General features: G+C 36.6%; 1 protein-coding gene across 2 annotated transcripts in view; it reads left to right on the forward strand.

Annotated features, from left to right (window-relative positions):
- The first annotated feature begins 309 nt into the window (after nucleotides 1–309).
- epha6 (eph receptor A6) overlaps nucleotides 310–12,030 on the forward strand; it is a 140,646-nt gene continuing 128,925 nt past the window's right edge. The window contains exon 1 of one of the 2 annotated variants that reach the window (XM_051901662.1): nucleotides 310–1,025. In XM_051901662.1, the coding sequence (XP_051757622.1) occupies nucleotides 929–1,025 (97 nt within the window). In that variant the 5' untranslated portion in view covers nucleotides 310–928. The remainder of the gene's footprint in view (nucleotides 1,026–12,030) is intronic. The other variant, XM_051901669.1, reaches the window with a different exon arrangement.

The following is a 12,030-nucleotide window of genomic DNA, read 5'->3' on the forward strand; positions in this document are numbered from 1 at the left end:
TAAGATTCTGAATTTTGTTGTAATAAATTGCTGTAAATTTTTGCAAAATACTGCCAAAATTTTACAGCGCACAGTATCTTTCAGCTAATATTTTGGTACGCGGGTTTCCTGCATTAATATAGTTAAAGGGTGATAAACTAAACTTAGTGAAATTGCAACGGTTCAAACAGGCTGAATAAATGTTTCAACATCTTAAAAGTAGAATTAAGTACACTAGCAGATGTGTCAATAATGATGGAAACGCATCGCATATAACTTATGCGGTCTGTTCCATCAGCCTTACAGGAGATGCAGACCGAAGAAGACTTATATGTGCCATGTTAAGCAAGCCGGACTTCCCTAGCCTTGAAAGAACCGCGGGACAGCACAGACAGCACAGAGTGGAAACGAACACCCTCTAGTGCTGATGAGCTGGTCTTCCGTCTAGATCCTCAAAACTCACTTGGGCTTTTCACCTCAAGATCGCGTTTCGCGCGCCCGAGACTTAAAGCGTCGTGGAAGCTCTCGTTCCAGCCAGGTCTGTCTGCGTGCGCGAGACTGACTTGATAAGTTTATGCGCGTGATACTCGCCAGGCTCGTGTCGACGGCACAGCGTTAACGTTTAGAGTAGGGGAAAGCCCGTTAATGGATATTGACGACTGGAGAACATAACTAGTCTGCCGTTATTCCAAGTGTTGACAACCAGACATCGTTAGTGATAACTTATCTCACAGCTTCTGCCCTATTTATGGGGTAAATTCTGTAAGTTTTTCAAGTGCCGCCGGTAGTTGTGCGTAATGGGCTGGCATTTCTGTCGCTCTGTGTCCGCGTTTTCGCGGTGTGGGGAACGAGGCGGCTGACGTGCAAAATCGTTAATAATAGTTAAATGAATTTTATTACTGGATATTTCGTCGTGGACTCTTTTCTTTAGTAACTGTCACCGACTTACATGCTCAACTGGATACAAAAGATGACTTTTCAAAGATTTTTCTTCGTGTTTGCTTTACCGGGATTGATGTTGACGGACCCCGGCCATCCAAACCAAGGTGAGTTTGATACTATATCATAGCATAATGCCTATTCATATGTATATTGTGTATGTTTACAGTGCGTATTGTGTGCACAGGAGACGCTAAAATCTCATTCAGTCTTTCAATTTGGCCAGGATACTAGGCTATATATTTATTTAGCTAATGACACTTTATACCCACAATTCAGAACATTGCTCTTTGTTTTGACTGGCTGCTCAGTGCAGGAAAGATTATAAACGCAATGTTTACTGTCGTTCTGTAGTTCTGCAGGCTTATGCTCAGCATCACACAAACCCATAAGGTCGGGAAGACCGGGGAATTCTGTAACACATTCAAAGCCTATAACTCAGTGTTTTTTGCGCTCTGAAACATTGATATGAAATTGATAAAGTAGGTCTGCCATATTAAAGTAGGTTATAAATTTACAACTCTGTAAATCAAGGTCAAGTACAAAGAGTGTTGTTGTTGTTGTTGTTGTTAGCACTACCTGAGTGGGTTGTTATAACAATTGAAAACATGGGAATTTAAAAACTCTATCTATGAATTTGTGGAAATAAAATGTATTTGTTAAAAAATACACTTCCAACCCAACCCAACCTGCTTCATTTTATACATTTCATTAGTAAAACTGTAAACATAGGCCTATATGAAACATTTTAATTCAAAACTAACAGCAAATAAAACTGCAACCAATACAGAAATACATACAAAGCATATGCTAACAATTCTAAAACTGTTTGTGAGTGCGTGTTAGTCACTCTCACAACTGTGACAGTCTCATTTTGTGCAATCTTTGTGGGTCCAGTAGAAATACACAATGAAAAGTAGTGCTACCTTCCTTGTCAAAAGCTTGTTATAAAAAAGAGAACCGGGTGGTTCTAATGATAAACTGTCAGAAAATAATTCCAAAAAGGGGTACAGCTTGTCACAGTAGCCTCAGAGGTACACCTGTAGGACCCTTTAACATCAGCCTGAAATGTAAATTTAGTATCTTAAGGTAAGTCATACCAGACATAAAATTTAACTTCTTACCTCAAAATTGTGTTTTGTCCAGTAAATCTTTTATATTTTTACACAGAAACTTCTGCAATCACCTCAGGAGGGTGATAGAAATGTGTGATTGTGATGTCACCCTAATATTATTTATAAACTGATGCTGTTACAACTCATCCTGTATTACAACACTCCCGGGTCTCACCTGTCTAAGGGACTGAATTGCAGTGATATCAATTCCTCATCGAACCTGTATTTCCTTTCCCCCCTGCTTGTTCACGTAACTCCTCCCTTCTGTTTACACTCACAATTCGCAGTGGTCATCCACACAACAAATTAGGCAAATGGCAGTATTTTGAATACGAACATTACAAGAACAAGTGACTCTTATGTTATGTCTGTGTGTTGTGAAAGAGGGAGCATATTTGTGTGGGATGTGCAGAAGATAGAGACAGAACACTCAAACCATCTGAGTTGGCTTGCGCGGCATTTAAAACTTTTTTTCCTAGTTATGAGTCATCTTATTTCTCCCGAGCTGGGATGGAAAGCAGTTATTTAACAGGTCACTGTTTTCTCAGTTTAAACCATCACAAATTAAACGATAGATCTGGATACAGTCCTTTCCAGTGTGAACCTATAAAAATGGAAATTGAGGGTTTGCAGTACACTCGAACACAATTCCCTCCTTGTGATTAACACTGATGATAATATCCAATTAGTATGCATACAGAGATGGCCCTACACAACCTCGCGATATATGCATCTGTTGTACTGCCGTATAAGAATAGTCTGCTCTTCCCTGCTTTATACTGTAGCACAAGAATCAAACTGCTTTGAATTTCATATGCTTCTCTTTACCTCAGAAAAAAAAAGAAGAAAAAAAAGGAAGGAACATTTTGCATGGCATTCATTGTAGAACTCTTCAAAGCCTTTAAAATCCATTTAAAAGAAGACTGTTCTCTGAATAAGCTTATCACGCAATCTCCTGTCTTCTCTCCTCCTCATACTCGTAGCTGAATCTCAAATGCCTCTTTGACCCCCTTGTAAAACCAGTCACTATTTAAGCGCAGGTCTGTAATAAGCCCCGCTTAAAACCACCTTTTTGCACTGATGCTTGACGGGCTGCTCTTGCCAATCATGCTCAACTGTCATCTCGCACCAAGAAAAACTTCAAAATGGATATCAGATCGCTGTAAGATAGCAATGTTCTCAAATCCTATACTCTAATCAGTCCAGAGTGGATTTTAAGTGTTCCACAAGGGCTTTTTAACCTCTTCTTCCTCAGATACCATTTGGTTTTTCGTATTTGCCTGTCATTGGTCAAAATGTGAGTAGATAAAGTATGCATAATCCATTTAGATGTAGGATATTGATTCATGTGACTTTGACTTTGGAATTTATATTGGTGTGCATAGTTTCCTGTAACAGGGTTGAACAAAATTCAGAATTTAGGAATTTTGTCTTTCAGTTCATGACTGAATTGGAATTTATTTCTTCACAATGTTAGCACAAGCATTTGTCAAGCCAACAATCAAAGTTGGTCTTCAAACCAGTGTTATTTTAGTATTCTTTTTGTACTATTAGACTATCAACTCTTTCCCCTCCAGCGTTTTAAAAAAGTTTTGATCATTTTCACAAAACTTTCATGACCCCCAGAATTTTTTGTTGTATGAATATCTAAACATTAGGGATGTAACGATGCATCCGGAACCGGTTGAAAATCGATTAAAACATGTGACGATTCAAGTCGGTTGAGATGATAAATGAATTGCGATACATTTGGGGGCGGGGGTTTATATGAATGTATAGCTGAGGGGAACTGACTGTGTTCAGAAAAGTTTAGTCGGTATTTTCTTTTCATCTTACTTCCGTACAATGCATTTTAAAGTAGTTTTAGCAAAGCCACTGGAAGGCAAGCGTAACGGCTAATGCTAACGCTCCGCCTCTGGTGGTACGCAAGGAAGGAGACCAGAGGCTGTTTTTTGAATGGATGTCAATGGATGAGAGGCTTCACTATGCTGACTAAACAGCTTTTGTGGGGAAATAGCTAATCATTTAATTAATCGACAGCCTGTTTGCTAATCTTCAGCATGTTTTACACTAAACAATACTTTCGTTGGGAACTATATGTAGATTTTAGCTAGATAAAAATGTATTTTTTTAAGAGAAGGCAGACTAGGGAATGTTGCAACAGGTAGGACTCATTTACGGCATTACCAACAGCAAATGTGCCACATTACTGTTTAACAAATGGAACAATAGATGTTGTGTCAAAGCCACTGGAAGGCAAGCCTGCAACCTTTAGTCAAAAAAACGTTACGGTTAATGCTAATGCTCTGGCTGTGGCGGTACGCAGGGAAGGGGTTTTGAACGGCAGGCACTGATGTCTCTGCCATCAATAGGCTGAGAGGTGCCACACGTGATTAAGTTAGCCAAAGCTAAAGTCTGAACATTGTGTTTTTGCTTCAATGTTAAAAATTATACAGTCTAATTTAAATTAAAAACTGCTTATGCTGCATGTATGTAGCATCTTTGTTGGGATCGTGATTAAAATGCAGTGGTTGCCTCTAATTTTAAATGGCTACAGATAGTTCAGCCTGTAATAAAGCAAATAGACATTGTGTTCATGTACTCATATGAAGAGATTTCTTTTATTAGTGTTATTTATTTATTTGATTTAGGATTTGTTTTAAAATTTCAATTTAGTTTTGTTATAAAGATATTTCAATTTCACAAAGAAATATGCAGTATTTTGTCTGAGAAATAATAAAAAGAGACTTTCGCATTTAAATCTCATTTTGTTAAAAAAAAATTGTGAGAAAATCGAATCGTGAAACCAGTATCTTGAATCGTATCGAATCGCGAGTTGAGTGAATCGTTACATCCCTACTAAACATTCAGGCCCGGTTTCACAGACAGGGCTTAGACTAAGCCAGGATTAGGCCTTAGTTCAATTAGGGCATTTAAGTATCTTTTATAAACGTGCCCTAGAAAAAAACATTACTGGTGTGCATCTTGAGACAAAACAATGGCATTGACATATTTTAAGATATGTCAGTGTAAGTTGTTTTCAGTTAAAGCAGCTCAAACATGCATTTTAGTCTGGGACTAGCTTAAGCCTTGTCTGTGAAACCGGGGGTTAAAAAGAAAGAACAGAGCCTCTGATCAACAAAAACATTATATTGTAGCTTCATGCATTCTTTTTTTATCAACACTTAAATGTGGGTACGTTTCAGAAAAAAAAGCAACATTTTGAACAAAAATCTGAGAAAATTGCATTTTTGTCAGAACAATGATTAAAACAGATGGAGTAGATCGCTTCCATTAACACCCTCAAAACTTGCACAGTCCTATACCTCGTCCTGGGTCGACATTTCATTTGATAATATTAGGCAGTTTTGATTTATATGCTGCTTAATTGATGCTTGATGATCGTAATATTTTACATGTGCATAAGCAATGCTTTTATCGCTTGTTTCTGCTTATTTGTCGCCTGTGTTTTGATCCAGAGATTTTTTTTTTTTTTAAATTTTTATTTATCTTAGAGTAAGTTCTTCGTCCTTCGACTTTGAATCTTATTTCAGTTTGTTTCAGTGAATTTTTTTTCCCCCTTACATTTAAATTCGAATTGCAATTCTGCATTCTGTTTGCTACCTCATTTCCAATTCAGGAGTTGAATGGAAATATAAAAGGGATTCTAGTTTAGTCAATGAAACTATTTTAGTCATGCTGTATAATGGTTAAACTAATAATCGTATTTTTTTGGCTCAAAATTTTAATCATGATTGTTATCTGATTAACCTGATTTGCCTGATTTACAATATTATTATATAAATTAACACACTCTGTATAATTAAAAATGCTAAAACTCAAAACAGTGAAATTCCCAATTGTAATTCCAGTAATTCTAAATTACGTATGTTTTTATGTTAAAACAACAACAAAAAAGAATGTGTATTGTCACACAGAGGTTTCATAAGTGCATTTATTCTGAAACAACAATTGCAAGCAATGTAGTCATATCCATTTTTGCATTTATTACAGTTCATCATTGAGATGGTTTGTCACAGCAGACACGTAAAGGAACACAGAGTGACTGTATTACACTTTTATTTGAGAGAGAACATCTCAATGTATATAGCTAAACTCCAGCTTGCATGTTTGTCCGTTTTCAGATCCACAGCACTTTTTCTGCAGTGTAGAGAGAGCTTGTGTGCATGGTTGCACACAAGAGAAAAGCTCTGAAAGCTCTGATTAAACTCCTGAGATCTGGAAACCCCAATCATGAACGCTCATGGAGGCTTGTTAAAAACAGTCTGTAATATTTTTTTCTCCTCTTTTTTTTTTTTTTTTCCTTTTTTTGTTGAAGAAATCATAGAGATTTTGTTTGTTTTTTTGGCTTTTTTTTTGGCTTTTTTTCGCCAACAATATTGTATGTTGATATAGACACAGTTAGTGTTTAATGATCATCGTCGTCTCGTCTTGTTCGTGGAAAAAAAGTTGTCAATGAACATTTTTCTTCATAGTTTTTATTAACAAAGTTTGTGAAAGTTTGCTAGTTTGGCCTCCATTCTGATGCAGACAGTTGGCTTTCTTGAGGAGGTGTCCTCAGACTTTTGTTCTTTTGTTCAGAGCAATGTTTCACTTTAAAGGAAATATAGGTTAAAGTATACGCTTCTACGTTTCTTTCTCCAGGGAGCTGCAGTTTAAAGCGTGTTACAGCGACTCTGAGGCTACACGGGTGTGTGTGTCAGGAAAGTGCTATGTAAACAGTAATTGTGTGCTGTAACAGAGGCCTGTTAATGCCCAGCGCCCTGTTTGTGTTGCTATCATTGCCGCGTGGAGTGCTCTTATTGATTTTATAGACACTGTGGAGCCGAACCTCTGAGGTTTCTCTCTTTATACCTTCAACACTTCATTGGCTCTTCAAAGAGAGCGAAAGAAGCAGGATAAAGCTTTGTGCCGCCAGCAGCGGTATTTATGTGTGTCTATGTGTGTCTGCCTGTTTTCTTGTTCTCTTCATCATATCAAGGTCATAGAAAAATCATCTTTATTATTTTATTTTGTCATTTTTGTATTGGTTTTAAAGACGTCTGAGTGATTCACCTGCATCGCATTGACACCCTGGACACGCTCTGTTCCTTTTGCTCATAGATTACATTTACAAAAGCTGAATAAAACAAAGATTTGTTATAGAGAAAGTGATGAAAGAGATGAACTTCTTTTGGGTACTGTGGCACCAGGGTTGGGAAGGTAACTTTTAAAATGTATTTCACTACAGATATGTAACTTAATCTAAATACTTTAGAATACTTTAAATACTAATAAGGGTCCACCAAACACATAGGACTTGGTTTTCCTCTGCATATTAGTTTTTAACAACATCAGTTTTCCACAGTAGTTCTTGAAGGAAAAAATGCAGACAAAAAATACTGATGCAACACAATGTATTAAGAGCTGAGGTGTGAAAACTTTTTGAATTGCACGAACAAGATAAATTGTAATTATTTTTTCTTCTAAGAAGCTCATAGCTTCTGAAGGGCAGTACTAAATGGAAAAAAGAAAGATCTTTAAACAAAATTTACACATCATCACCATCATCATCCTGTTCAAAGTTAACACCCCATGCTCTTAATGCATTGTTTCCTTCTTGAGCATCAGTAAATGTTTTCACCTTCTGTAATAGTTGTGTATGAGTCACTCAATTGTCCTTAGCGTGAAAAGATGGATATCAAAATCAGACAGCCATTGTTGGAAGGGTATCAAATATGCAGAAGATGCTGGAAAACCTGAGAATGTGCAGGACCTGGAGGATTTTTCTTAAGAATAGCAGGGAGTTTAACTGTTCAGGACAAACAATGGACTCACAAACTATCACAAAACATGAAAACACTCGTGAATCGTTCAGGTAACGACAGACTAGGCCTGGGCGATAAAACGATATCGATATTTATCGACGGTACGTCTATTCGATAACGATAGAAAATTTTTTTCGATATAACTCTCGATATAGTTTAACTTAAATGCATTAAAATGTAAACAGACATGAAGTTCGGTTGCATGAACAACTCTCAAGCTCGCTCCGTCCCTGGATCACAAACAGACGCGCTACGAGTGACAAGCAAACAAGTTGCTGTGGAGTTCAGGTGCGCAATCGGCACGTGAGATCAGAACACAAACACATGAAAATGAGTGCTGTACCTGCCGGCGACGAGGAGATTGTGAATAAAAAAGGACATATCAGCTTGTCAGTGTGGCAGTTTCATGTTCCTTACGTTCCTTACGTCTTACAGTTGATCTACTTCAAAGTTCGTCTTGAGAGGGCAGTTGTCATTTATAGGTATTAACAGCTGCACAAACAGTGTTTTCAACCACACAGTATCTTTATTTCTGTGTTACAAATATTCAGGTTATCACAGAAGTACTGAGATAAAAGTTTATAGTTCAGATATAAATACTAATGTCTATGTTATCGATCAAAATAGAGCATATCAGCTTTTGAAAGAAACTTGAACGCGCTGAAAATGATGCATTAATCGATTACATTTGTTCACCACCAGGTGGCGATAAGTGACTGTTAAAAAATGTATTTGGCGTTGAATCTTCATTCAACAGATTCTTTCAAATACACCGATTCATCCAGTAATGAAACAAGAGTATTTATGGGCGTGTCATTGAATCATACATCCAAACAGATTTTTTTTTTTTAAATAATAATTCAAATATATTTAAAATTTTTAAAAAAGACTGCCGCAATTAATATTTTGTCAGAACCTCTAGTAAATTACGTTATTTCATTTAGTTGACATTCAGAATTGTGATCTCGGTTTGAAACAAACAAACAAACAAACAAACAAAAAAATTCTCAATTTATCCAGAAAGTGTCTTTAACACTTATTTATTTAATCTTCATATAAAATATAAGAAAGATTTGTTTACATTTTATTTAGCTTTGTTTTAAAAATTATTTGTTGTTTGCCTTAATTAAAAATACATTGATTAAATTCAAACATTTTTTTTTTAACAAAAATGTTTTCAATAATTATCGATACCGATCAATATGAAACATTATATCGTAATAATTTTTTTAGCTGTATCGCCCAGCCCTATGACAGACACTTAAAGGGTTAGTTCACCCAAAAATGAAAATTCTGTCATTAATTACTCACCCTCATGTCGTTCTAATCCCATAAGACCTTCTGTTATCTTTTGGAAGACAAATTAAGATATTTTTGATGAAATCCGAGAGGTTTATGACTCGTCCATAGACAGCATTTTAAAGGGTTAGTTCACCCTAAAACTGAAAATAATGTCATTTATTATTCACCCTCATGTCATTCTTCACCCGTAAGACCTTCGTTCATCTCCAGAACACAAATTAAGATATTTTGAATGAAATTCAATGGCTCAGTGAGACCTCTATTGCAAGCAAAGTCCCTGAACATCTCAAGATCCAGAAAAGGTACTAAAGACATATTTAAAACAGTTCATGTGAGTACAGTGGTTCTACCTTAATATTATAAAGCGACGAGAATACTTTTTGTGCAGCAAAAAAACTAAATAACGACTTTTCAACAATATTTAGTGATGGCCGATTCAAAACACTGATTCGAAGCTTCACAAATCTTTTGTTTCGAATCAGTGTTTCGGATCGCGTACCAAAGTGCCAAACTGCTGAAATCACGTGACTTTGGAGCTCCGAACCACTGATTCAGAATGGCGACTCATTATTGGCCAGCTCCTGCGTCAGCATCACACGAATCACAGGAGCCGGCTAATAATGAGTGGTGTTCTGATGTAGAACCTGGGAGCACTGAACATAAACAGCGTATGAGAATGACAGAGAAGATATTGTTGAATAAAGTCGTTATTTTTGTTTTGTTTTTGCGCACAAAAAGTATTCTCGTTGCTTCATAAAATTAAGGTTAAACCACTGCAGTCACGTCGATGGTTTTAACAATGTCTTTAGTACCTTTTTGGACCTTGAAAGTGGTGGTTAAATTCAAGATTCAAGGGTATATACATTTTTGAATGGGGCAGTACTAAATAAAAATAACATGCAATTTGTATGATACCTTTTATTTTGTTAAAATGTTCTTCAAGGGGTATGAATATGAGCAGAACTGTAGCTTAGGATGCTTTTGCAGTGTCAGAGTCAGAGAATCACCATTTGCTGTTTACATTAATTGCCCGTTACAGTTTACATTAATGTTTAAATGAAATAAATAACATTAAAGTTCAAACTAATCACTTTGGTAATATAAAATCTTTTGTTCAGATGTAACTGTAATTTGATTACCACCCATTTAAAATTGAACTGTAATGAAATACAGTTACTCATATTTTGTATTTTAAATACGTAACTAAGTTACATGTATTTCGTTACTCCCCAACCCTGTGTGGCACACAGACCTGCTTGCGCCTCTCCATTGACTTTATATTGTCGCTGGAATCAATTTGTAAATTGCACCTTGACATTTCCAGGGCCTGTCTGTGCAATGTGATCTTAGCCTTAACCTCAGTGCCTCCTTTTCCTACTCCTCCACATCATCTCAGACACACTAAATGCCTGGCTAAAGACCACTAATGCATGCAGTGCTGTCCTTATCAGATCAATTTATCTCAAGCGTTCGACAAAGGGCCATTTTTCTCCGGTTGTGACATTCAAATTCCAAATGTCACCTTTCTCGTCTTCATCTCTCATCTCATAGAAAAAAAAAAGAGAGAACATGAGTTGCATGGATCTCTGCTTTATTGTCACACTCTCACACACATCTTTTTTTTTTTTCTCTCTCTCTCTCTCTCTCTCTTACCAACCATTATCTCCTTGAGCCAAGATTCAAAGGAATTTGTTTAGATCGTTTGAATAAATGTCAGAGCTTAGTAAGGCAGTGCACTGTTGGTTCTAGTCCAGAGTATTATATAATGAATATTCAATGATAAAAAGTGCTTAAGTTCTTTTTTTTTTTTTTTCATGAGCTCATGCTCATTCTTGTTGAAGTATGATAATAGTGAAGAGTACTTCAACGGTACTATGAAAAAGTGTCATTACATGCCTGATTTGCCGAGTCCAATATAGACCTATTATGACCCTTTTTACAAGATGTAATATAAGTCTCAGGTGTCCCCAGAAAGTGTCTGTGAAGTTTTAGCTCAAAATACCCCACAGATCATTATTACACCATGTTGTAAATGCCCATTTTTTGAGTGGAAGGAAAAACATGCTGTTTTCGTGCATGTATCTTTAAATGTAAATGAGCTGCTGCTCCCCACCCTACTTTCCATAAGAGGGCAGAGCCTGAACAACTCTGCCAAAAACTAAAACACATGATTGGTCATGCTCACGTGACATTGCAATTCTTCATCATCATCATCATCATCATCATCACAAGTTTATTATCTGCATTAAATCCATATCGGTCTAAACTTCTGATATATGGTTTTCTGAGCAGGTCCCGTGAGCATTAATCTAAGTTCTGTTTCATGTCTTTTTGTGCTTAAGCTGTCAAATACACACAAGGTTATGTCAAAAACACACAAAGTACACATAAACACTGTTATGTCTGTGAATGTAAACAGCAAGTAAAGAAATCACATGTATATATTAGATCTGCGTATTAAAGTGAAAGCAGCATAATATACAGCACCTACTGCTATAATATGCTGTTAATATGAATCAAACAACAAAAGAAAAACTCACTCACTGCTCTTGATTGAATAATTTTAGTTGCTTTAATAACAATACATTTTATTACTTGAATGCTGCTTTTAAATGCTCCGGCGAGGAGATGGCGGACTGTGTACAGCTCACTGATGGGAGGAGCTAGGAGCTAAATAGGGCAGATTCCATGCCAGTTGTGGGCGGGGCCTGTTCCAATGAGACGTCACATTGGAACACATTCCTGAACAGCTCATTTTGAGACACTGTTTCAGATTAATGGGGAAAATGATAAACGGAGTGTATGGATTTTTACCACATAGGGTGGTTGTGTTCACACACTGCGGACACATAAATATGTTCAAAAAC

This window comes from Ctenopharyngodon idella, chromosome 1 (assembly GCF_019924925.1).
Source record: "Ctenopharyngodon idella isolate HZGC_01 chromosome 1, HZGC01, whole genome shotgun sequence".
NCBI lineage: Eukaryota > Metazoa > Chordata > Actinopteri > Cypriniformes > Xenocyprididae > Ctenopharyngodon > Ctenopharyngodon idella.